We start from the raw sequence: 27604 nt of genomic DNA, 5'->3' as shown, positions 1-27604 counted from the left end.
CCATAATTGGATTTAACTACCTGTTTAACTACTAAACCCGCTGATCCGTGAACTACCAGAGTGCAGAACTGTGAATCAAAAATGCCACAAACCATCCGGCCGCTGCTCGGTATTAAAAGTCACTTCTTTTCCCCTAAACCCACCTGAGAAATCATCTTAACTACAGAGAGCCTTTATAATCACGTGGATCATGGTGGGAGCTTCAGAGAGAAATCTGTCCATTCATGAAAGGCGGAGGCCGGGCCAGACTCGACCAGGCTGGGCCTTCAGGGACACCGGCTGTTTGACTTGGCTCGCTGCTCGGCCTGGGTACAGGGCCACAGTTGTCTGTAGCCACAGGCTGCAGAGTCGCAGGTATTTCCTGACTAAATTTCTCTGTCATACATTTTTGCAGTTGTATCTGAAGAGACAGAACACGGCTAAAAACGAGATGCATGTGTTGGAAGACACAAAAATAACCACAAAGGCAGCAACGCTGTGATTCTTTAAATTTCCATGTGGGCTCATGAGCCTTACTAAAAGCTAAAAGGAAATTAAAAACTTTAAAGCTTCCTTTTATCTAACCCAGTTTACATGTTTTTACTTTTTTCTTTTCTTTCTTTTTTGCAGCAATATAAACACCACATTTTTCCTATAGGCTGTGCCTTTATCAGAGTATCCTAAACCCCAAAAGTCTCATGCTTTCTCAATTTCCTCCATTTTTCTTTAGTGACAGCACAGATGTTGCTGTTCTCCCCACATTTGGTTTAGCGCAAGCACTAATCATTGACTTCTGTGATGTCATTCCAAGAACACCTTTCACCATTATGTTAATGCATTAAGACATTTAGAAAGAGGTAAATGCCCACCTCTGCGCACACCTGCAAGCACCTTGGTGCACACACACACTCCCATTAAAGAGGACTGACTGATGTCTTTGTACTATTTCCCTGCTCTATTCTCTCTGCTCTTCCTTGTCACTTTGGCCCCTTTCAAATTATCTGCTGGGATTAATGAATGTAATTTTCACACATTAACTTCCCCCGATTCATGCATAATGGCCGAGCCCATAACAGTGTTTAACCAGTACATCTGTCCATTGGGTGTCATCATTTAAGCCTCAGCAGGGGTTTGTAATTGACAATAATTCCAGTGCTGTAAACACGACTGCTCTCCTTCTTTTCTTGCCTTCTAGCTTCTCTCTGCTGTAATTCCACCACATCAAATGCAGTAAGGAAACAGACAGCTGTCCCAGCAAACTTCTCATCCCCCGGTGAATCACGTTTGTTTAAAACATCACATCACAGTGCATTAAGACATGTGCCCAAAACTTAGACACATCTGCTTTTAAATTTGAGCATCATTGGCTGTGTTTATCCTCATATTTGCACGTCTCTGCGAATGAGGACTTTGCAGATGAATGCACTTTGATCATTTCCCCTCTAGATCCTTCCCCGACTACACTACTTTGTCTCTACTTCTTCCCTTCTCTCGCTTTCCGTGGCTGCTTCTGCTTCTGATTTAAACACACAGCGGGGGGTTGTGGGTAGAGTCTCATGCTGTGAAGGATCTCTCTGACTCAGGGAGAGCTGAAGGTCAAACACACTCATGATCAGAACCACTGAAGACACTGAAGAGGTGGAATGAAAAAGAGTACATGGAAGATAAGTTCTGTCTCTCTCACACAGCAGCAGCAGCAGCAGCAGCGTTCAGCACAGTTCCATCTGTAAATACCACAGTAGGTCTCACAGCAGAAAAAAACAACGGTCTGCCTGCTCTTGTAGTTTCAACAAGCCGCGCACGTGTACAACAAATTATTAAAAATAAACTTCAAGTGCTGGGTATCATCTAAAAACAACCAAAGCACATGAACAGGAGAATCTTGCTATAGTCTCTGCAGAAAATATTAAGTTCAATAAATGTGGCAACAGCATCCCATCCTTGGAAATGAGTTTTTCTTTTGTCTGCATGGCGTCTTTTTCTTTTTTGTCTTAATTAGACAGACACTTAAGTGATAAAGCAAACAAAACAAAAACAAAGAGTATGAATGAGAGAAAATCATCTGTTTCTTTGAGTGGAAAACTCCTGGAGCCCAGATGAAGGCTTTTCCTTTTCTCTTTCTTTCGCAATTTTTGTTGGAAGCATTAGCATATTTCAAAAGTCTACCAAAGAAAATAGCCCGGGGACAGAAATGGCCGATCTGCATATTGAAGACTCAACAGAGGGCGAGGAGCAGGAGAGGGGAGAGAGAGAGAGAGAGAAAATGGGAGGAAGAGAGAGAAATTCTCCATCTTCGTGATTTGAGGATGATCTTAAAGAAACAATAATGTCAATTAGCTGACGGTGTCACGCTCATTATGCTGGATTAATTGCGGTGTTCGCTGCAACTAAAACAGATTATTTTCCTACTTGTCAAACAGCTCCATGGAGAGGGAGGGAGCGAGGGAGGGAGGGAGAGGGAACAGAGAGAAAAAATGTGCATCATAAGAAGGCCTCTTCACCCAGCTTCCTTCATGAATAACAAATAGAGGACCCAGTGCTGTGACCAGGCAGCACAACACATGAAAAACATTACTGCCTTGCCTGAGTCGTCTGGTTTTCTCTACATTATGCTGGTGGGCTCAAAACACGTGAAGCAGTGTGGTGCTTTTGCACGGCTTCTCTTGTTTTCCTGTTTTACCAAATACGAGACAACAATAAACTGATTTTAAAAGCTCTGACTGAAGAAGAACCTTATAATTAAGTGCAAGCATGTGTTTTTGTTTGGTACTCTCACTGCTTTTTTCTGAATCTTCTATTGTTTATCGTTTTATTTTTATTACAAATTCCTGAAAGCACATGCAAACATGTGATGGAAGTAAAGCTTGGAAAAAAGTCCAACTGGGCAAAACATTTTGGGTATCAGGGATTTGCACAATTTTTGGCTTTATTTTTTAAGTATCTCTTAAGTTATTCGGAAAGGCCAGAAAAACACTTTCACCTCTACTATCTATCAAAAAAGTAAACATTCACAACTTGGATTATTATGAGGACTCATTCTTACATTTGCATTTTCTAGTGCTTTTTTTTTTTTTTTAAAGTTTAGCAACTTGAAAAGTGCAAACCGGGCTGCAAGGAAACATCTATGAAGATCAAACAGGTTATTTTGCAACTATTAACAGTTCTTACCTAACCCCCCGAATAGATAGATAATTACAAAACTGTACTCTGATTACTCTTGAATGCTGTGATTCAAACTAGCTACTTTATTAATATATCAACAAAAACACACAGGTTTAAGAGAAAAACTGCTCAATCTGGCATTCAAATACATCTGATTATTTATGGTCTTGAAAATACTTTGTTAAGAAAATTGCTCTGATATAGAAAGTTGGGTTATTGCCTGAATAAGCTGCACAACAGCCTAATCAGTATATAATCTTCTACCCATATTTACTTTAGCTGATAAAGTTTTTACTATCCTTTTTATACTGCTATGCGTGATTTTTTTTAACGATTTAGTATATCCTGAAATCAGAAAAGTTTGGCACATGACTGCTGAACATAAGGCGAATTTAAATATTGTAACTCAGTTTATGTTGCTGCTTTGGGAATGGGGTCCTGTGAATACTTGTCGTTTACCTTTTGGACAAAATCCAAGATAAATCTGCTGAAAAACACAAATTAGCCGGAGGTTCACTGGCCCGCACCTGGCTCTTCTACCAGTCACAAACCACCATGTGTCTCAGTGGATGCCTTTCTCTCTCAAGGCCCGTAAATGTGAAGAAGGAAGCCCGTGGTAGAAAATCCCAAACGACACCTTCATTTAACAGCCCATCCATAAACTGACTCGGCATGGAAACGTCCCACTGAAACCGGATTGTTTTTTTGTCTTCGTTTTGGAACTGCTGGCAGGTTTTGTGCAGCTTTAGCGCTCGCCAGTGCGGAGCGTCACGCCACTGTGGCCTTCGCTTTACCATGTGAAAGGGAGAACGCATTAAGATGCAAGTGGCGTCCAAACCCCCTGTGTTCCCAAAGCCGACTTGAGTATCCTTGATTCAAGCCTCGACTGCTCTGTGTGATACTCGGAGATAAACGTGACGGATATTATTTTGTCAACTTAAGTGACTCAGAGCTGCTTAAATAATAATAATAATAATAATAATAATAATAATAATAATAATAATAATAATAATAATAATAATAATAATAATAATAATAATAATAATAACGTTAAGCATAATTATTTTCGCTTTTATTTTGTTAGTTCTAGGAAGAGGTTTGTTTTGTTGGATGACTTCCCAGCCTGTTTTTCTTCACATGCTTCACAGGCTATACTTTAGCGCGCAGTCAAACCATGTTTGGTCTATTTTTTTCGGCTTGATTGTAATTTTCTAGTAAATTGATGCTTTTTTTCTCCCTCAGGAAGAACTCTGTGCACCCGAGGCTCAACTGTGAGACACACCAACTCCTCTCTGCCTGTGCGTCCAATCAGCGGGAGCTCTGGAGAGCCTTTCTGTTGTAATTGGATGGAAATCGAGAGGAATACGCAGGCTTGGCACAACGTAAACACACGCTCGTCTCCTTCGCTCTGTAGAGGACGCACCGGGTAGAGCAGATGCAGTGAACTAAACAACCGATTGGACAGCAGACGCTTTAAAGGTTTTTTTTTTTTAGTCATTTAGTCTAACCCGAAGCGTTTATATCAGAGATGTGAATAGGCAAGCAGACTGCGTATCAACTCTTCAGTTTTCACGGTGCAAAGAAGGCTGTGTTTTTTTCATAGGCGACCATTAAGTCTGTGGATTACGCACGCCGGAGCTCCCGGGACAGAGAAAAGTTGTGAAACTATCGTTTTGCCGCACAGGAATACGTAAGAGAGCATGTTCTGCCACAATGGTTACAGCAAGCGCACGCTGCTTAACTGAAAATATAATGTACGTCTCAATGGAGTGATTTGGCACTTTCCCCCCACTAATTGGGCAAAAAAGAAAAAGAAAAGAAAACTCGTTTAGAGTGAAATAGACAGAATTTATTTATGGATTAGAGCAAAGACTATTTTAATTTTTTTTTACTCAAACACAAGAAAAGAGAAATAAAAGATATATGATTTGGGGGATGGCAACTGCCACTTCAAGCCCATACCTAGCCAGCAGCAGGATTTTATCCAGCCCGGTCCTTCACTCTGACCGGAGGGGTGGTGGTATGCAGTCTGGCGGCACCGCTGTGACCACAGTGTCTAGTGGATACAGAGGGGACCCTTCAGTGAAGATGGTGCAGAGCGACTTCATGCACGGAGCCATGGTAGCAAGCAACGGGGGGCACATGCTAAGCCATGCCCACCAGTGGGTGACATCGTTGCCTCATGCAGCAGCCGCAGCGGCCGCCGCTGCAGCGGCAGTAGCGGAGACCGGCTCTCCGTGGCCCCCGAGTTCCCAGCCACAGGATGTAAAGAGAAACGCCGGCAGGGACGACCTCCACTCGGGTTCTTCCCTTCACCACAGGTCTCCGCATCTAGGACCTCACCAGGCGCACACGGGAAGTTGGGGAGGCACCTCCACTGCGCACATCAGCATCACTGAGGGGGAGCAGCAGCAGCAACAGTCCCTCATTTACTCCCAGCCAGGAGGATTTACAGTCAACGGGATGCTGAGCTCACACACCGGGCAAAGCCTCATGCACTCGGGGCTGGTGCGCGGAGAATCACCTCGGCTGGACCACGGCAGCCACCATCACCACCAACACCATCATAATCATCACACGCACCATCACCAGCAACACGGTCTGGGCCACGAATCGCATTCAGACGAGGACACCCCTACGTCCGATGACTTGGAGCATTTCGCCAAACAGTTCAAACAGCGACGGATCAAGCTTGGTTTCACCCAGGCAGACGTGGGCTTAGCTCTGGGCACTCTGTACGGCAACGTGTTCTCACAGACCACCATCTGCAGATTTGAGGCGCTTCAGCTGAGCTTTAAGAACATGTGCAAGCTGAAACCTCTGCTGAACAAATGGCTGGAAGAGGCTGATTCCACCACTGGGAGCCCGACCAGCATCGATAAGATCGCCACCCAGGGCAGGAAGAGGAAAAAGCGCACTTCCATCGAGGTGAGCGTAAAAGGCGCACTGGAGAGCCACTTCCTCAAGTGTCCCAAACCTTCCGCACAGGAGATCAACTCTTTGGCGGACACTCTGCAGCTGGAGAAAGAGGTGGTCAGGGTCTGGTTCTGCAACCGCAGGCAGAAAGAGAAGCGCATGACGCCGCCGGGACTTCCGCGCACTCCAGAGGACGCATATTCACAAGTGGGTAGCATTGGACCTGACACACCGTCTCCCTCCATAGAGTGCAAGAGGTTGTTCAGCGATACGTGAAAGAGCCCCAAAATAACAGGGATGAAACACAAACAACAGCCTCTGTTTTATAAACATGGGTCTCAATGAAACCTTTGATTAACTTTTTATTCGCTACCATTGATCCAAAAAGTAGAATTGTTATCCAATGTTCATATCAGGACTGGACACATCACAACCGCCCTTTAGCCATCGTTATTTGGCATTTTTCTGCTCCCTGAAACAGCCTCTGGGACAAAAAATTATATTTCGGTCTAAATTAAATCTGAACAAAAAACAACTGAAAATTATTTAAAGGAAATGTTTGGTCACCAAAACCGGAGATATTCGAGCAGAAACAAGTTATTTCCATATCTTTGTACTGTAAAAATAATAGTTCCCTTGTGATGCTGCAGAAACTGATGTCCCACATGCTAGACTGAACTATAACCTACGTTTTTAATCAAACACACCGCTTTATCCAGTGTTGAGTTGTTTCTAATGAGCAATAATTTCTCTTCATTCAAACCTGTTTCTCACTTTGTGCTGTGTGTCGGTGGATTTTTTACATTTTTTTTTTATTTTTTTGTGGCACAGTTTAAGGTTTCAACAAGCGATTTACAGTTATTCCAATATTTGTACTTTCCTTTAATCCTTTTCCATTTAGCAAACGGTCTCTTAAGGTTATGTACAAGTTTGCTGTGTATTGTGGTGATATGGACTATTTATTTATTTTTTGCCACTGTGTTTATTTTCATGGAATAGACCAATTATTTAATAAATTTGACATAAACCTTGTGTTAGATACCGGAGCGTTATTCTTAAGGGCCATGTGGACACACACACGCACAAAGAGAGACATGCATATATATATAAACACACAGAATCTCTTCATCAGAGTCATTTGAATTTGATATAATATACAATATATCCCATAAGAGATACAAAGAAGTCATAAAGGCAAAAAAAAAAATTACATAGTCAGTCCATTTTGCTCAGGCGTCTCGTTATCATTGTTTTCATGTCTGTTTGGTAAATCATCTGTGCAAACTTCTGCCATTTTTCCCTGTTTATGACAATCTATAGAAAAGTGGCTTAATTGGTTCACTAAGAAATTATTTACCTGATGGACTAATAGTGAAAAAATAACCACACATCGCACCATAGCAGCTTAATTATTCTGTTGTTATTTAATTAATTCTTACATTGAGCATAAAACCTCCCAAAAATCTACCACATCATTTTGTTAAAGTGATGTTGATCCTGCAAATACCTGCTGAACCGATCACATAAGCCTGGTTTTAACATTTACGTGTGATTTTCTGCATATCAGTCCAGCCACAAACATCCTGTTGCAGCGCTGTGGACTGCAGCTCGATGGAACGCAGCCAATGGAGGTCGACTACCCCAGCTGGCAGTTCACCTCAGCAGCAGTTGCCAAGGTGACAGCGAGATGGAGTGACACAAGGCAGTGGATCTTTTGCCACAGATGATGGGTTTGGCAGATAGGCAGCAAGAAGCGCAGTACGCTGGCTGTGAAAAGCAATCTGTGTCTCTTCTGTCTGCTTCTGATCCACATAAGAATGACACACAGTACACACACACACACACACAGACACTCACACACAAGCTGATGTTACATCAGTAATAAAGATAATCGGTACTCCTAGAAAAAGTGACCAAGAAGTGCAGTTGCAGTGAAACTTGGAGGAAGGTCAAAGGTCAGCTGCTGCAGTAGCTGTTGATAAACCAAGCAGAACTGTGAGAAATAAATGCAAACCTAGGAGTTAACGGATTACTATGAATGTTACACTTATTACAATGTGAATGTGTGCTCTGGTCCTCTCCACACCGGACACCCTGTCTTAAGAGAGCATGTACAAAGACATTTTTGGGACCTTTGTCACTCTTTGCGTCCTCACTGCATATTTGGCAGGATTTAAGGCACACTCTGACTTTGCTATTTGAAAAAACAAGAACTAGAAATGATTGGTTTGAATAACTTTTTCCAGGTCCGCCTATACAGCGATTGTCAAACTAGGTTAATTTTCAATCTTCAAAGAAGCTTAAGGAAAACAATAAGAGATGAATGGGATATTTTGGCTGTTTCACTTCCTGAGAAAGTTTTTATGAACACACATGAACCGTTCTGTTTTTACAGCAGTGTGTGAAAGTTTGTGAAACCTTGTGAAGTTTTTCTATAATTCAACACAAATAAAACCTAAAACATCTCAAAGTTTCTACTCAAGGGCCATGCAAGTGTCATATTAATGCCTCATATGTTTGAAATCTCGCGTTTCAAAGAAGTCTAAAACCTTCAAACAACATTTCTAAACATTTTCCCTTTTAATGCAATACTTTATTCTTATCAGAAGGTGGTGTAATGGATAAAAATGGCATTTATTGAACCAGGCAGGTTATCCAAGAAAACACTCTTATTTGCAGTAGTTACCCAGTAAAAGGTAAAGCGTGTTGATGAAATTCCGATTATGCCGAAAAAGAAATATTAAAAAAGGAAGCGTGTCTTCGGAAACAATACCCCAACTGGCGAAATGCCGCCCCCTTGTGGTGAAAGTAGTTTTTTTTTTTCATTTGGCAGAGGGCAATTCCAAAAAGTCCCTTTTACATTTGTCTCCTTTATATAACTTGATAGTCTTGTGTAAACATCAGGTAACATATTAGTGGATATTTTTACAGAAATACAGAAAACATACTTTTATGCATCACCCCAACTGCTGTATTTTTGTGTATTTGCACTGTATATACAGCTTTTTGTACCATTTAAAAATATTGAACTATCATTATTTGTTTCATTAAATTATAATTATTTCCTATGGACTGTTTGTCAGCATCACGTCAGTAGAATACAACAGTTTAAAATATGCATACTGTTCTGCTACAAAAACCAATTACACCAAGGAAGTGCTTTTTATCCTTTCAGTTGCCACAGTAATATCACAAAAGCCACACATAAAGGTGGACAGGTGGTACCCTGCTTGCTCTTCGTATGGTTTTTAACATGATGTATCCCCACTGAGCTGCAAGCTCTCAGATGAAAATAGAGGTAGAATATAAGCTTCCAGGATTGCCGCGTGATCCCCTCAAAGCTTAGCGATGTAAAGATGGGAGATAAGGCTGGAATTGGGGGATAAAAAGCCCTTTAAAGGGTTTGTCATCACACAGTGCTAGGTGTCTACACTGAATATCAATGCTTGGATCTGAAGGTACATGCTGATGATGTTACAGTATCCTGACAGAACCCCAAACTCCTGAATCCACAGCTCAGCTCACACAAAAGTGCATCATTTACTTGCATTTGTGAGGGCATTATTCATCATTATAGCATTGTTTCCTGCATCTCTGAGCCATGGGCTGTGTGCAGTTGCAAGCTAAAGATGTTATTACCTCCCTCCAATAATAACAAGTAATATAATTGCTCATAATTGCTCTTAAAGCCTTGTCGGAGGTGCTTTACATGAAGCAATTACCATGAGATAATCCCCTCCTGTAATGGCTGTTGTTTGTGGCTCACAGTTTGGGCACAGTCACATACAGAATGCACACACCTGCTCATATCCAACAAAGTTTTAACCATTTTACTGTGGTCTACACATTCTCAGTCTCCCAGTGCTTAGTGTTAGCTATTTTAACAACGCAGCGATCAGTTACTGATTAAAGTCTAACACTGATTAACATGTAACTGGTGAAACACATGTAACACTTTCCTGGAATCAGGAGCAGCAGCGTGCCTGAATGAGAGGTGGCAAAATAAAAGAAGCATATTTTAGGTGTTTTGTTTGCACGAGAGTGTATTAAAAGTCTGGCTGCTTCCCCTCTAAATGGCTCAACATGGCTCTGTCAATATTGTTGCTCGTGTGGGTTTCTCTGCCTCCCCACTGAATATTCAGATTTGGACATTTTTCACTTTGCCTGTGTTTTCTTTTTTTCTTTTTTTGCCTGTGTGTGATTGATGGAGTACCGAAGTCTCTCAATCAGGAAGAAATTAAAGCAAACATCTGTGGAATAACGGACAGGGAAATGAATTCGCTCACCAGCGAGCTCTGTGTTGTGTGGGTGCCACTGAACGTGACGAGCATGCATGTGCCAGATCGGTGGAGTGGAACTTGTTTGATGGGCATGTTCAACACATGGGCATGATGCCAATTTAGACAAGCATGCCCAGGAAAAGAGTATCAACCTCCATGCTGAGTGTGTGAATGTAAGTATGTGTGAATGTAATTTTACCAGGTTTATAATTTAAAAAAACAAACATTTACATGGATTAATGTTTGAATTATTGGCTCTGTGGGTGCTATTTTGCACTTCTGTCAGGGCACCATCAATGTTGCATCAAAGTAACATATGAGACTGTTACCATAAAGTCATACATGCTTACATCATTGTTATTAATGTTCCTATTGTTGTACAACCTTAAATACATGTGAAGTAAATGCCCAAGCTAAATCATAAATACCCACACATCCAGCACAAAATTCTTTCATCAACTAAAGCCCACCGGAGTGCAATGCTGCCATCTGCTGGACAAAATAAATAATGCATGCTCAGATCTTCTTTCAGACTTGAACACTGATGCAAACTAGTCAAACTGAACAACACAACCGAATACAGTTAATTTATTTTCGTGTATAAATTTTAATATGTACATTACAGATTATTTGATAAGAATTTTGACTTAAGTCAAGAGATTTTATGGATACAGCTTCACGGCAAGCAACTGCTATAAAATTCAAATGGCATCTCAAAAGAACATCATGAACATCCCTGGCCGCTGTGTCAGTGGGGATGGTGTTCACTCTGTGTTGTAGCGTCCTGATGACACCCAGTTTGTGCTCCAGTGGATGATGAGAGTCAAACCTTAGATACTGATCCGTATGTGTAGGTTTGGTTAGGCAGAAGAACAGCACATCAAAAAGGCCCTGAGTAAATGAGGTTATCCCAGCTGGACTTTTGTCAAAGCTGGAAAGGCACCTAAAGAAAGCTCCAGCCGATCCAGGAGAGAAGGACAACCGCTGCCCAAGCGAAAACCTGTAGTGATCTCGTATGTGTCAGGAGTATCGGAACAGTTGAGACGCATTTTTTCGAAACACCAGGTGTCTTTGGCTTTTAAACCCCAAAACACGCTGCGCCAAAAATTGGTCCACCCCAAGGATCGGGTCCCCGATACAAACAGAGTAACATAGTGTACGCTGTTAAGTGCCAGGAGGATTGCCAGGATTTATACATCGGGGAAACCAAACAACCTCTAGCGAAGTGGATGGCACAACACAGAAGAGCTACCTCGTCAGGCCTGGGGCCCGTTCTTCGTACCTCGCTAAGTAGGTTAGCCGGATTAGATTGTTGACGATTTCGCGTGATCCTGGATCAGTCGGTTCCCCGAAGCTCATCCGGGACTTGCTGTCATAGCAACAGAGCCGTAAGCGTAAACCTGCTCGGGAGCAGGTTCACTTTATGTAAACAGGATTAGATCGCGGCCACGCAGGTATGTCCGCTTCATTTATACGAAAGCAACAGCGATATTCCACCACTGTTTCACCATAAATAAATATTATCAATGTAACTAAAGACAATGCAGCACCTGATCCTTTTATTGATGTCACACAGATACATACAGGTCATTTCCTAAAAAAGGGAAATGTACTATTAACATTCTATTACATGTATGTGATTATTACAGATGTAATTCATATTTCAGAGTAGTAATTGTAAATTACTTCGTGTAATCAAGATGAGAGACCACGGCTATAAAAGCGAAGGTGGATTTGGGAAGTCTGTCGCAGCCATGTCCTGTCCGTATACGCGAGCAGCCCATTGCGGAAGGTGCAAGATTGATAAGGAGAGTCCTCAGAATTCAGCGTATATTGCGGGATAGACAGGATCCTTTAGCTCAGCGCGACAGTGTGCTCATAGAGAGATATCGATTTTCCCGTGAGGGTATTATTTACTTAACCAACTTGTTGACGAGGGGGTGCAGGACCACCACCTGTCTTTTTTTTCCTCTGCCCTTTTCTTGGTTGCTGTTATGAACAAACTAACAGAGTATTACAGGCCAGTATTACCTTGCCAAGAGACGCAAAGCAATCTAAGAGATAAATATTACCATTCTGTAGAATACTCCTGTATTCCACTTTTACTTGTTCCCATGTTCTTGTGGGTCCTGTTGTGGCTCTAATGTGAAAGGGGATATAATATAACATATTATAATATAATATAATGCCATATGATATTGGACAATATAGTGTCATATGATAGATCTACCCTACCGCCTACTGGTGTTGGCCAGAGGGGCCGATGGCGCGATATGGCAGCCTGGCTACAACCGTAGCTGCCTCCACCAGTGTGTGAATGTGGGAGTGAATGAATAGTGGTATCGTAAAGCGCTTTGGGTGCCTTGGAAAGCGCTATATAAATCCAATCCATTATTATTATTATTATTAAATTACCTACGAGTTTGATTTGTCAGCAACTTTCTGCCAGCCCTCTCTCCTTGCTTTTGCAGCCTTTGCAGTGTTCTCTTGCGTTTTAATTAAACTCTGAAACTCCTGAAATCCCTCACTCAAGAGTTCTTGCTCTGCTGCCGGAAAATACCGAGCACGCCCCTTCGACATTTTCGCCGACCAATCAGCGGGTTGCCGATCAATGTTTCTACTATCGATGCGTAGCCCCTTTTACGACGCCCAGTGATGTCACATTACTGCGTCCAGCTGTAGTAATCGTCAACAGCAAGTGTGTTCGGGGAACCGGATTAGCGAGCTCACGGTTAGCGCGATGATTTGATCTTGGATGTGTCATTTGATCTTGGATGTAGTAAGCGACGTACGAAGAACGGGCCCCAGGGGCCCGTTCTTCGTACGCCGTGAGCTCGCTAATCCGGTTCCCCGAACACACCTGCTGTTGACGATTACTACAGCTGGACGCAGGAATGTGACATCACTGGGCGTCGTAAAAGGGGCTACGCATCGATAGTAGAAACATTGATCGGCAACCCGCTGATTGGTCGGCGAAAATGTCGAAGGGGCGTGCTCGGTATTTTCCGGCAGCAGAGCAAGAACTCTTGATTGAGGGATTTCAGGAGTTTCAGAGTTTAATCAGAACGCAAGGGAACACTGCAAAGGCTGCAAAAGCAAGGAGAGAGGGCTGGCAGAAAGTTGCTGACAAATTAAACTCGTAAGTTATTTAATAATAACAATAATAATGGAGTGGATTGATATAGCGCTTTTCAAGGCACCCAAAGCGCTTTACAATGCCACTATTCAATCACTCTCACATTCACACACTGGTGGAGGCAGCTACAGTTGTAGCCACAGCTGCCCTGGGGCAGACTGACAGAAGCCAGGCTGCCATATCGCGCCATCGGCCCCTCTGGCCAACACCAGTAGGCGGTAGGGTAAATTTATTGTATTACACTATATTATCCAATATTATATTACATTATATTATGTTATATTATATCCCCTTACACATTAGAGCCACAACAGGACCCACTAGAACATGGGAACAAGTAAAAGTGAAATATAAGAATATTCTACAGAATGGTAATATTTATCACTTATATTGCTTTTCGTCTCTAGGAAAGAGACCCTGAAATAATCTGTTTGTTTATAACAGCAACCAAGAAAAGGGCAGAGCAAAAAAAAGACAGGTGGTGGTCCTGCACCCCCTCGTCAACAAGTTGGTTAAGTAAATAATACCCTCAGGGGAATATCGATATCTCTCTATGAGCACACTGTCGCGCTGAGGTAAAGGATCCTGTCTATCCCGCAATATACGCTGAATTCTGAAAACTCTCCTTATCAATCTTGCACCTTCCGCAATGGGTTGGTCGCGTATACGGACAGGACATGGCTGCGACAGGCTTCCCAAATCCACCTTCGCTTTTATAGCCGTGGTCTCTCATCTTGATTACACAAAGTAATTTGCAATTACTACTCTGAAATATGAATTACATCTGTAATAATCACATACATGTAATAGAATGTTAATAGTACATTTCCCTTTTTTAGGAAATGACCTGTATGTATCTGTGTGACATCAATAAAAGGATCAAGTGCTGCATTATCTTTAGTTACATTGATAATATTTATTTATGGTGAAACAGTGGTAAAATATCGCTGTTGCTTTCGTATAAATGAAGCGGACATACCTGCGTGGCCGCGATCTAATCCTGTTTACATAAAGTAAACCTGCTCCCGAGCAGGTTTACGCTTACGGCTCTGTTGCTATGACAGCAAGTCCCGGATGAGCTTCGGGGAACCGACTGATCCAGGATCACGCGAAATCGTCAACAATCTAATCCGGCTAACCTACTTAGCGAGGTACGAAGAACGGGCCCCAGGACTCTGCAGTCTATTTACACCTACAGGCCAGTGGACACTCTTTCAAGAATGAGGATGTACACATCCTGGACAGGGAGGAACGCTGGTTTGAGCGCAGAGTCAAGGAGGCCATTTACGTGAAAAGGGAAAGACCATCTCTGAATCGAGGAGGGGGCTTAAGGGTACATCTTTCACCATCTTACAATGCTGTGATTGCAGCCATTCCCCAACTCTCTGTGAATGGTACTCATGGCCTTTGGTCAGTGGGTTTTGGTCAGTAGTCATGAGAATTTGCATAATTATGATTAAGGAACTGACCTCACAGCACATTATTCCTTCAGTGGGCTGGTTTCAGTCATTATGCAAATGTACTGTTTATAAGATTGGGGAAACCTGCAGGCAGCTGAGACTGAAGAAGTCACTTGGATGAGTGACGAAACATTTCTCCCACAAAACGCTACGTCCAGATGAACAGAATCAACTTTTGGATATATGATACATTTAATTTGAACAAGAAATTTTAAGTGCATCTGATAACATTTGGATAATTAAATGCAAATCAAAAGAATCATGTTGTACTAGCTGAATATCATAATGTTGATCTAACTAACCTTCTTGATTTAAATTGAGAAGACTAAATAAAACCTACTCAACCAAAACAAGCTCTACTTACTTTAAGAAATAACATGTTGTATTTACTCCACCCAGTTATGTCAACCGGTTCCACACAACTGGGTTAGTGAAATATAAAATGTATGATACATTTAATTTGAACAACAAATTTTAAGTAAATCTGATACTCACCCAAAACACGCTCGACTGAAACTTTAGGATTAAATCACTTTAACAGAATTGCAACTTACTCTATTTAAGTTTGGAAATTTAAAAAAATTGAACACAAGTTTATTCAGTTAACCTAACTTTAATAACACTTTGTGTAAAACTTGTTGAAGCACACTTTGAGCAATTCAAATGCTTCTAGATCTTTTTTCTTAAACAATCTTTACATATATTCAAGTGCATTTTAAGTGCAGGAAGACAAGATAAAGAATGTCATGTTAAACTGAAATGATTAAAACTGGAAAGTGTTGTGATTCCAACATTTTTAACATTAACATGACTTAATTTAAACTTGATTGCACTGTTAGACTTTTCATCGCCACTTTACGGTAACATACTGGCGTCACTGTTGCCAGCGTCATACCGTGACGCCGTGTTACTGTAGCTTACTGTTCTGCAGGATGATACCGTTTTGTGCTGGTGTGGTATAATACTCTTGGACAAATTATGGTAACGCACCGTAGCCTTTTTTTACGGTATCTCACTGGCGTCACTGTCGCCAGTGAGATACCGTTGTGTCGTAAATTACATCAACAAAGTAACATCATACTGTGATTAAGAAATTGGTATACTACCGTTTATTCACGGTATGTCACTGTAAGCCCGCTGCAAGGTAATAAACTGCAATATATTAACCAGTAACTTACCGTTATCACGCATCATCAGTACCAAAAATATTCATCTCTGCTAGAGGATACCGTGTCCCAACAGGCGGTCATTTACTGTTTAACAGGTCGTAATTTTACCGTAATTTCAGTTAACAGTAACATACTGTAAGAGACTGGAGGGTTCCAAAAAAATTGGATAGATAGATAGATAGATAGATAGATAGATAGATAGATAGATAGATAGACACAAAATATAATTCATGTGCTTTACACCACTTTATTTATTATCACTGATTTTTCCCTGCTGAAATACACATTTCCAAAATCAAAAACTGAAAACATTTTCATTGAGGAAGCACTTGTTTTTACTAAACCATATAATCCATTATTTTCTCAGATGGTTGTACAAACAATAACAATATTATGTCATATCCATATCATGGCAGACAACATATGCTCAAGTGTTGGGTTTTCTTAGTTATATTTTGTAGGGTCTTAAACCTACAGTGTGAAGTGCCGTGGCATTCATTTTGTTGGCACCATACAAATAAACTGAATTGTAATGAATATAATATCAAGCCCCACACTTCTGCCTTTATATACACTTTGTCCAAAATACTGGCTCACACCACCAAATCAATGCACAAAGCCAGGTCCACAAGGACATGGATGAGCGTGTGTGCTGTGAAGGAACTTGAGTGACCTGCACTGAACCCTGATCTTGCTTTGTGGACTGAGTTCATTGATTTGTAGGGTGAGCCAATACATGTGACAATTAAAGTGTAAGTAGCTGAAATAATTTTTAACAAACGGGTAAAAGAAGGAAAAAAAAATCAAAACTATTGCACTCAAAAAACCTATTGGACAGAGACAGCGTCTTGCAAGATGGCAAGAGAGCTTGTCTTCATTGTTGTTCGTCTTGTGTAAATGTCCAGAAAGCATGGGCCATGGATCATCTGTGGAGACATGGGTAACAACACATTGGTCACTTAAATTATACAAGAAATTCACTAAAAATGGCAAAAACAGTTACCTAATTTGAAGTTCTCCACTCAAATTCAGTAAGCAATTGGAGGAAAGTAGTGACATGAGGGTTAATGTGAACAACCTTTCGCTTCACAGTGGTCCCAGTCCTTCTGCTTGTCCCAACCTTGGAGGTACATTTTGTTCCCTCTTCAGGGTTTATCCTTACAAAAACCTTGCACACGCTGACTCCTGGTATTCCCGGTTCAATACATAGAATGAACCAAAGAAGACTGACATTGCATCAGCAAAGGTGTTCTCTTTGTCCAGCTCAACAATTACACGCCCCTCTGCACTCACCATCCAGCAGGTGGCGGTCATTGAACTTTGTCCTTAAATGTATGGCAACATATTGTCATTATGCAACATAAAATAATTTCAATACTTCACTTCTTCACACTGTCTAGATAGTCATAAAGCAAATAGCTACGTACTGTTAATTATTAATGGCTTTATGTACATAAGTCCGTTTTAACATATTATAATTGTACATAATTGGGAATTATTCTGCACATTAAACACACCTAACAAAGAGTCAGCCCAGTTAAATTACCAGAGATGAATCAACTGTATGGTTATTTTGGAGTTCATAGTTTGTGCTGCTGTTAAACTTTACAGTATTGACTTCAGTATTTCTGCTGTTGGTGTAGCTAGACTACTACGTTGATCAGTAATATGTAATGTGAAATTTGATAATGTTACTTTGCTGGATTCACTGAGACACATGTCCAACAACCTTGGTTTATAAAGGAAATTACAGAAATTTGAGCTAACAATACAGAGACTGGATACCTGTGTCCACGAAAAGCTCCTGTGCCAAACAGAAATTTTAATGTGGTCTAATCAGCTCTATTTCATGAATGACCAAGCATAATCAGCCTTGGGGTGATGGGCAGGTTGCTCTCTGCTATACCAGGGACATCCTGGTAGATGTTTCCTGCCAGAAAAAGGACCAAGACATTTTATGTGACAAATAAAAAAAATATAACAGGACAGCAAGCAACAGCATTAAACATAGAGCTGTATGAAAAAAGCTTACATCTGCTAAGACAAAGAGGGAGTCTTCATCTTCCTTGTAATACTTCATCATGAGAAGTATGGCTGCTGTGCCAACCTTGTTGTTGGTCAAAACTCCCTCACTTTCTATCTGCTGGATGAGTGTCCTTATACCAAGGTTCCATTTGAGCTTCTGGGTGGAGAAATAGTTAACAATCCTTCTGCCTTTGGTTAGGAGGGCCTGACCTAAGCGCTCACTGATATCGATGCCTGTGAGTTTGTAAAAGTGGTTCGAAAGACCTTTCTGAGTAAACAAGAATGGCCACTGCTCCTGAATTTCAGCTACTGAAAGTGAGGGACAACTGTTGATAAGCTGCCGCTGAGAAATATATGTGAGGCACATGAAGTCATCCACATCAAGTCTCTCCACAGCTCCAGGTCCTTCTGAATTAAAAATTGTTAACAAGATGTGTTTCTTTTCCTCTAAAGAAGCTGGCGTTTCCCCCTCAGGAAGTTCAACTGGCTGCCAATTTATACAGCCATAGCTATCCACAAGGCATCTAACTTTTTTATGTGAGGTTGCATTACTGTTGGGACTGCAGTCTTCCTCATTCCTGGTTCTCTTTGTTTGACGAAGTCTATGTGTTGTATTATCTCGATTAACATGTTCAACTGTAGATTTGATGCTTCTTAGTAGTGAATAATGTCCACAACCCAGTCTTTCTCCCTTTTCAGTAAAATCTGCAAATGTTTGAGGGTATCTGTTTACAATGATCTTAGCAACCTCTTCACAAGATGCACGTTTAGGGTTTCTGCAGTTAACTTGCATGGCCTCCACAACAATTCTAACCATACTTCTGTCCTCTGGATGACCTCTGTCTCCTCTTGTGATTGCATGCGACAGTTGGAGTGGAAATCATTCCCAAGCTCCAGAGTAATGGTGTCATTGGTCTGCCATCTAAAAAAAAGAGAGATGGTGTTAGATTCAGTGTCTACTTTTGTTACAGCTGCAAAGATGCTGAAATTCCTCTATGATGCTCTGTATAGTGCTGGTTGGCAAGAGCATTTTAGCCTGCATTTTTAAATGACACAAAGTCAACTGTCTTCTAATAGATTAACTGTGTCCTGTCCTTGTATTATGGCAAATCCCCCAATTTCTTGTTGCCTTGACTGCTGAACTGTCTACTTGTGTTTTCGAGCAACCTTCAAATGGACATAATACTTTCCCCCCATCTTTGATATGAAATCTGAGAGGGGCACAAAGAGCTGTGAAGTTTTGTGCAGCATACCCACATCCAGGAACTTGACAGCCGAGGTCACCAGTGAACTTATAAAACTCCTCCTTAGTGGTCTCCATTTTTGTTCTGTGATTCCTAGGCATATGTGAATGAAGGCAGAAAATGTTCTGAAAGTGGCAGGACAGTTTCAGTTCCACAAGAAAGCCAATAGTTAGCTACATGTTTGTGGCTTTTAACATGCAAACTGAACAATATATATTTGCATGCACTGAAGCCACAAAATTTAGAAATACACATAGTTGCAAAAAGTTCAGTGACCAATTATCTTTCCTAAATGACATATGCAATGCAAAAAGTAAGAGTATTGTCAATAGGGACCAATTCCCAGTTTTTACACGATCAAAATCATTCACAAAAGGCTTCAATAAACAGAAAATGAGAGACAAGAGAGCAGTGCACAAAAATGAAAAGATATTTGAGCTCGACTCTTTAATGGGTTTAACATGACTTAGTCAGCACTCCGCACCGTACAGGTAGTACAAGCACACCTGAAAACACTGACCAGCTAACAGCTTTAAGCATTTGTGCGCAACCTCGGTAGTTCACCGATTCACCTGTTGCAAACGACCAAGTTTCTATCAAGTCTCATAAATCCATTGGCAACTATTACCTAACTAGTCTTTTGAGTCTCCACATTCATAGATATTGACATTTTGTCTTAGCATTTGAATGAAAATATCCTGGTAGCTTGAAAGTCAAAACAAACAGTACTAAGAACGCATTTCTGACTTCTCTCGAATAGTGAAAAAAACACTTACCTTCAGACTGATTAGCTGGTGTCAATCCAACTTTAATGTGTCCCATGTCAGTCCATTTTAGGGAAAAAGTGTTAAGTGGTTTCATTTAATTTTGAGATACTCCCGCATGGACGATCAATTTGGAGTCTAGCAGAGTTATCACGAATAGCATACGATCTTCAGATATAATCCAATCAACCTTGCATTTAACCCGATTGAACATCCAGTTACCTCTGACTACTTCTAAGTTGCACATGTTAACGGTCTATTCATCAATAGTTGATGGTCATGTTGTTCTCCTGCTTTGCAGCTTTGTTTGAGTCTGAATTGCGGCTTAAACGTGCAAAACTTGAGAAGCAGATCAATAGTTTCTTCTTGTTGTTATTTAATGGTGGTTGGCAACCAGCGAAAGGAGCATTAACCACTCGAGCAATATTTTCTATCCCCATTGTTGTTTTGAAAGTGAATACCCGACGTGTGCGTCATACGTCACGTTGTACGTCAGGTGAAGGTGTGGTGTCGGCTATCGCGCCTGTCGCATTACAAAGCTTTAAAAACGTAACAATCGCTTTAAAAAAAAAACAACCCAACGCGCTAAACATGAACAAACATAAACACCCGTGTTACATTATCACGTATATCCAGGACATCTCTTCTGAACCAAGACGAAGTGGTGCTACAAGGGAATTATTTCTTTAGGAGAGTGCATTTAATAGCAGTCTGGCCTGCCACAAAATGCACCGCTAAAAATACAGTTTCTGCTTGTCCCAGAATTTATTAATTTTGAGAGTGAAGTTGTAGGACTGATGCTGGTTAGTGGTGTAAGTTTCATGGATGTGACACCTTAACTTGAGTAAAATGACGACCAGAGCATATTATTAGGTTAGTTCACTGTAGTTAGGCAGAGGTGTCTTAAAAAGTACCACCTTATACAAAACAAATGAAGGTCCAGTATAAGAAAGAATAAGAAGAGAAAAAAGGAACACCCTGCTAAATGAAGTCATTTTTAAACATTACTCCAAATGTAGCCATTAGTTTTTGTTGCTGGCCATACAAAAAATAAGTATACTTCAATTATATTTCCCAAGTATACCTTACCTAGTATGTATACTAATAATGCTTCTTGGGATTATATTGGCCCCCGTTTTAGTACATAACAGTATTCTTGAAATTAACTTTTAGATGTACTTTTTGTTCACCATAAATGTACTAGCATAATGTCATAATGTCTACAAGAGTATAATTAAATATACTCGACTCTATCACAATACTAACCTTACAGTATTAATAATGTTTCACATTGTTTGAATAAACAAATACATTTATTAATATATGAGGTTCCATTCAGTTCAAGGAATTAAATTTTAGTGTGGCTGCAACTTACTCCTTAAGATAAAAATCATGCTGTATATTGTAGTTTATATGTTATGCTACTTTCACAGTGAATCGCATTTTATAGTAATACACTCTGAATGAGGATTTAAGTAATTACTCTTAGATCTACAGTAGAAAACAACAGAAATCCAGATGGTGTAATAGTATAATCTCAGTAACATCACCAATTGTTACATTTGCTGTATTTTACAGCTGTTTCCATGAGTACGGTGAGTTACCGTAAAAATAATGTAATCTCATGGAATTTTCCCACAATTACATGCAAATTACAATATTAAACTGCTAACATCCTTTAGAGTTTTTTACTGTTGATTTTGCAGTACTAAGCTATGGAAATTACTGCAAAGGCTAACAGTGTGGGCTACAATGAAAAGCCCGCAATACAGCCCTGCAAACAGCAGGTAGAAATTACTTTCGTGTCATTTTTTCCATATTTAGAAAAATAACCATTGCTTCAAAACTTAAACTGAAGTCCAAAGTTAGGAGCAGCCTTTTTCCGTGTAGTTGGATGTTGGTAAAGGTTCAAGAACAAAGAATGCAGAAAAGTGAAAGGCCTTGCAGAAGTTCTTGTGGCAATTCAAACTGAACAGTTTATGAAGTGCAAGGAGAAGGGTTCGAGAACCTTAAAGTTCAGTGTCCTCTATAGTTCAGTGCAGGCTATTTCACTCAAGCAGTTTGTTTTTCAGAACCTGCACCTTCATGGATAGGTTGTTCCCATCCAACTCCATCAGCACCTTCTGAAGAAATTCAAATGTGTATTTCAGATGCTTTGGGTAGCTCAGATTTAGACTGTAGATTAATCCAAGCAGGAGGGCACAACCCTTTGCCACATCACTAAGAGCTTGCAGCACAGTGCATCCTTCTACGATGACACCAATGTCCTCAGGTGTATCTGCAGAGTTTGCTCCTTCATGTCTGAACAACATAGACTCCCAAAGTCAGCTTCTCTGTTTCTCTGCTTGCTCCAAGATCCACATCCTTAAAATAAAAAGAAAAGAAAAGGATAAGTTAATTGCATACATATACATATGGACAAGTAAGTCCACCTTCCATTTCCAACCCCAAATTAAAAAAAGGACAATAACTGATCGTTTTCCTTTTTTAACTTACCAAGAATTCCTTGAACAGGTCGTCTGGCTTTTCATTTAAGTAGACACAGATAGTTTTTAGAACGCATTCCCGTCGAACATCAACGCTGGGATTCTGGTGGAAATAAGAACTCAATATGAGAGAAGTTTCCTATTTTGGTTCCTTTCAACCTCTTTACAAAACAAAGTCAAAAATATTAACACATAATCCAGATAAGTGATTAAGCAATGTTTCATAACTCACATCAGTGACGTGCAGTGAGGTTCATGATTGGTAAGGCACTGACTCCTCTGAGTCAGATAAACAAATATATGAACTCAAAAATCGAAGCTTTTCAATTTTGACATTACGTGAAAGCTTTCATTTTTGCTTTAATAAATTCTAGATTGTTCAACAATATATTTAATAATTGTGCCCCTAAAAATATTCAAATTAAATAGAAGATTAGAACTGGGCAATATGGACTTAAAATCCTATCATGACATTTTGTGGTATTTTTTGCGATAACAATAAGTCTGTGAAGGTTCTCAGTCATCCAGGTCATCGTAGTCTAAGGCGCTTGGAAAGAAAAGTGAAGCTTCTTCAGTGAAGAAGCTTCTCGGATGAGAGATGAAACGTCTTCAAGCAACTTAAAGAAGTCCAGACGCTTTTCTTTCCAAGCTTCTTAACAATAAGAGTTACAATAAAAGATCATAATAGTATTTTTGCCTATAAATCTATCAATTCAGCCTCACAAATACAAATACTGCAAATTAAACTTAGCAAATGTGCTATTTAGACAAACCAGCAGTTATTTATCTTGTTGAATTGATAATAAGTTTGACATTAATGGAAGTAATAGTCTCAACTAAATTATCATATATTTTTTTAGAGGTTTGAAAGCAGTCTATCATTTTAATCACATAGGACGTGTTTTATCACAATATTGATAAGCGATGCAATAAGATGCCCAGCCCTACAGAAGATGCATTAAAATTTATTTAGGTTTGGTGTGTCTCATTTTTTGTGTGTAGTAAATAAATTGGTCAAATGACCTGGAAACAATTATAGAAAAATCATTCATTTTACATCAATTTATTAATTTATAAATAGGAGATGCATTAAAATAAAATTGGTGCGTCTCATTGCTTAGGACTGATTTGGTGTCAATTTGTCCTTTGTGAAATTTACTGATGCTCCCTAAGAGTACTGCTTTATCCACTGTGTCAATGGCGCTCTCAGTGTAATGTGATTACACTGTGAATCCATATACGTGTACCTCTTATACATGTTGCCTTTAGGGTTCAGCACTGCCCTCCATCAGCCTCACTCCATGCATTTTTGCAGCACATTTATGACCAATAACATTAAACATGTAACACAGATTCGTCAAATACATTAGGTAGTCTGCATCAAGTCATCATCTGTATTACATGTGTAATCAAACATGTACGTTGGCAATTTAGAGAAACAGCAGTGGGATTGCGCATGTGTGTGTCTGTGGTGAGACACAGCATCATCATTGCCTCCTCTCAGCGTTTTACCTTGTATTTGAACAGAAAATCCGTAATGACAGCAATTTTGACCATAAAAATATTGAAATCACACAGAAAGCCAATTTAAAATCTAGTGTACAAATTGAATTTCTCTTTTGTTAGTATTTTACTTCTCATTAAGGTGCCTCACTTGACTGCATGTCACTGATTCACATGTATCTACAAAATATTCAAATTTACACATATTCAGTTGAAAAAAAAATTCTGATTAATGACAGACACAGAAGTTGAAGAAGCATTCAAATAATTTCAGAGCTCAATCAAGGTCAACTAAAATACATACCCTATCCATGGCTGCCATGATTAAGTTGATATTGCGTTTAGCTGTTCCCCCTTCTGTCACAGATTAGTAGGCAGAGGACTCACTCGCAGGACTCTGAAGTTTAGAGAGAGGGTGAGGTTTTATTTGAAATGTGACACCAAGTGAGAATATATACATATATACAGTGGAACAGATAACACGGGGCTCCAGGGAGTAGGGCGGGGTCCGAAGGGAAGGTCCAAGACGGGGGTACACACACGCTCTTCTTCCACTCGATCCGTAACTCAAAAATGTCCACACTAAGAAGCTCACGCTCACTCACACACATCCACAGAAATCCAGACGGCAGGGAAGACGGGCAGGGAGTCTAGAAGGCACTTGGTAATGTGACGATCCAGCGAGGAAGCAGCCTCTCTTGCCATCTTAAGTAGTCTGCCAGGATCAGTGTGAATGAGCCACAGGTGTGTGTTCAGGGTGGGTTCAGAGGCGGGGAACCAAGGTCCAGTTCCGCCCTGGTGGGAGAGGTTAAGACAAACAATACACACACCACGACCTCTCCAGATCTTGAGAACCATGACACCTTCTCTTTGAACACTAAGAAGGTGGTCAGCGTAGTGGTCCAGCTTGGCCATGAAAGTCGACAACAAAGGGACCATGGTGATGCGGGCGAACTCCGCAACAACCTGAAACATATTAAAAATTACAACTAGAGAGTATTCTCTATTAATTTGATTAGAGGCCACATGCAAGAATGTTACAACTTTCAGTCAAACATTTTGTATCTTTTAAAATTAACAATTTACAGTACTTTGTTCTTCTTCAAATACAAGTTCTTATGAAAATGACTTCCAATAACAAAGTTAGTAAGAATTACCTCAGTCTCTGAAAACAGGGCAGGCCATCTGTTTTTGACCTCTGCAATGAATGGCATGTCTTTGATGATTTCCTGTCTTCGGTAGCGATGATAGCCAATGGAAACTGATACAAGGAGTTAAATGGATTATATATAACAGTATTACACATTATTCTGCACTTCAATGACAACAGATGAACGCATGTCTTATACTTTACAAATCAAAATGTTAATCGCTTAAATCCCTGCGTTTGACACTAAACCAGAAATCAACATGGAGTCGAATTCTTTCAAACAATGTAGCAAGTTAATTGAGGCACATTTCTAAAATACACTATACATTCATTTCATTCTTCAAACTACAGGATCGCTGGCGCTCCCGGTGGTCATTACTGATGTCAGGGAGCAGGTGCGGTAGATGTTGGGAGTAATTTTAAAACTGTCGGTCTTAGTAGGCAAGTCTCACCTTAACAGGAATCGCAAAAGATTTTTGGAAAATTACACCGAAGCAGGTTCAACAATATTTGTTAAATGTCTTCATACTTCTAACACGTGAGAGAGGTATACAAACTAGAGTGTTAAAAAATTTACCAGGCATCATTTGTTAAAAAAAAAAAAAGCAAAAGTATTCCCGAAAGTGTCAGATGTTTATCAGTTAGTATACATTAATCAAATTTGTCATCCTTAAATTGTTGTACTTACCAAATAATCCTCAGATGGCGATGGATTCTATCCAGGATACTAAGCATATGCAAGTCTCAGTTGAAAATGGCGATGATCAAACTTCCACACTGCATATGTGCAAACTCAGAAGTATGGAGAGCCTATTAGGACAATCCTCTTTAAATTAAACTGTTCTTCATTTTAAATGAACTTTTTACGTTGGATTTAATTTACTGCATTTTGTTGTATTGAAATCTTATGTTGTTAATTAAATTCAAAACAACATACTTGTGTTTAAAGTTAAAAATCAATTGGTGGCATTAGTTTTAACATAAAACATTTACATAATGCTACCAACATCAGTGTGTCATTTCTTAGAGTGCCTTTTGTGCTGTCTCTCGATGCTCTCTTCTCTCTCACCTCATCCTTCCTCTGCACTGAAAAAAATATGTTGTTGGATTTACTTAATTCAATGGTGGACATTTGTTGCACACAGATGTTTTGCTTTGGCAGCAACTTAAACAATTGAGTTAAATTAACACAATTTATTCATGTTCAATAAACCTGTGCAATTTGTGTTGATAAAATGTGACTTAAACATGTTTTGATGAAGTAATTTGAGCTCTTGGAATATTTTAATCCTTCACAATTTTCTCACGTTATCCCAACACGATTCAATAACTTTTACCCAATACTACTTGGTCACTTAAATACTACATATTATCTTCAAATTACATTTTGCTATTATATTCTAGTATCAAATACACAATTTTCAAATGGAGGCCTTATAACAGATTGTATTGTTCTCTTCCAAGATGGTTGCTGGCATCCACCAGTAACCTTTCAAAACAACATGTCTAATTTCACTGCAGTAGGTAAAGAATTAAACTGACATTACTCCTCTACTGAATCTATATAAATCAACAGTTAAATAATGTCAGTTCTTCCGTGTTCTCTGGAATCAATCGCAGCAAAGAAATTAGACTGTTTCTTTTGAAAAATGTTGGGAAAGAACAATACAAAACATTCTATTTAAGGCCTCTGACATCAAGATTCAGTTAAACAACAATTATAACTAAACAATTTGAGGTAATGTTAGTTTCCATTAACATTAAATTAGGTTACTGAATTGGCAAACACCTTCCTATTAACACTACCCATTTTACCCCAATAACTAAAGAAATTAGCACTTGCAGGTCAAAAACTTTATTCAAGAGACGCAAAAATAACATTGATACAGTGACTGTCAAAAATTACAGCACTGATCATACTGTGACATCTTGGTTCAAAACAGCACACTTAGAAATATTCAACGTTCTTTACTTCAACTGAATGAAACTGAAAATACCATTTCACACGACCCATATGGGATATTTAGACTGTATAACTGTTCACGCTACATCTCTTCACTAGTAAAAGAAAGAAAAAATACAAAGAGAAATTTAAAAATGCTGCCAAACAGACAAACAGAACTTGTACAGAGCAAAAGGAAAAACAAACAACAACAAAAAACAGCTCGTCCTCATGGCAGTTGCAGAGTATATAAAAATGAACCCTGCGATCCGTTCCTGGAATTGAGCTTCAAAAATGCAGCAGAACAAGTGTGAGATTTAAATGTCCTCTCACCTAGAGCTGGTCACCTCACATGCATAACAGTGAGCTTCGTTGCAGGAGCAGTTTT

The 27604-nt window shown here is 39.8% G+C and overlaps 2 protein-coding genes and 1 long non-coding RNA gene across 4 annotated transcripts; 1 reads left to right on the top strand and 2 right to left on the bottom strand.

The window, feature by feature from the left end:
• The first annotated feature begins 307 nt into the window (after nucleotides 1-307).
• On the top strand, nucleotides 308-7027 carry LOC113007862 (POU domain, class 3, transcription factor 3-B). Its single transcript, XM_026144870.1, has 2 exons — nucleotides 308-354; nucleotides 4384-7027. Exon 2 carries the CDS (start codon nucleotides 5065-5067, stop codon nucleotides 6331-6333), a length of 1269 nt encoding a protein of 422 aa, XP_026000655.1. The 5' UTR covers nucleotides 308-354; nucleotides 4384-5064; the 3' UTR covers nucleotides 6334-7027.
• Nucleotides 7028-17978: 10951 nt separating this feature from the next.
• On the bottom strand, nucleotides 17979-20713 carry LOC113008002 (uncharacterized). The gene is made up of 4 exons (XM_026145097.1): nucleotides 20148-20713; nucleotides 19381-19464; nucleotides 18135-19049; nucleotides 17979-18032 (listed from the first exon to the last, which is right to left on the bottom strand). Exons 3-4 carry the CDS (start codon nucleotides 18942-18944, stop codon nucleotides 18003-18005), a joined length of 840 nt encoding a protein of 279 aa, XP_026000882.1. The 5' UTR covers nucleotides 18945-19049; nucleotides 19381-19464; nucleotides 20148-20713; the 3' UTR covers nucleotides 17979-18002.
• Nucleotides 20714-21945: 1232 nt separating this feature from the next.
• On the bottom strand, nucleotides 21946-26042 carry LOC113008126 (uncharacterized). Of its 2 annotated transcripts, none has more exons than XR_003269988.1 (5): nucleotides 25963-26042; nucleotides 25282-25385; nucleotides 24429-25090; nucleotides 22632-22724; nucleotides 21946-22499 (listed from the first exon to the last, which is right to left on the bottom strand). It is a non-coding gene; the product is annotated as an uncharacterized LOC113008126 (long non-coding RNA). The 2 variants fall into 2 exon arrangements; XR_003269989.1 differs by having other exon boundaries at nucleotides 21946-22479.
• Nucleotides 26043-27604: the final 1562 nt, after the last annotated feature.

The sequence above is a fragment of the Astatotilapia calliptera genome, chromosome 16 (genome assembly GCF_900246225.1).
Source record: "Astatotilapia calliptera chromosome 16, fAstCal1.2, whole genome shotgun sequence".
In the NCBI taxonomy this organism is placed as follows: Eukaryota; Metazoa; Chordata; class Actinopteri; order Cichliformes; family Cichlidae; genus Astatotilapia; species Astatotilapia calliptera.
Note: the sequence above shows the minus strand (reverse complement) of the source record. Positions and strands in the feature narration are given on the sequence as shown.

Coding starts and splice junctions, on each gene's coding strand:
- LOC113007862 (XM_026144870.1), top strand. CDS start 5,065: ATGATTTGGGGGATGGCAACTGCCACTTCAAGCCCATACCTAGCCAGC.
- LOC113008002 (XM_026145097.1), bottom strand. CDS start 18,944: ATGGTTAGAATTGTTGTGGAGGCCATGCAAGTTAACTGCAGAAACCCT. Junction 18,033..18,134: donor CCCTCTTTGTCTTAGCAGAT/GTAAGCTTTTTT, acceptor TTTTTCTGGCAG/GAAACATCTACCAGGATGTC.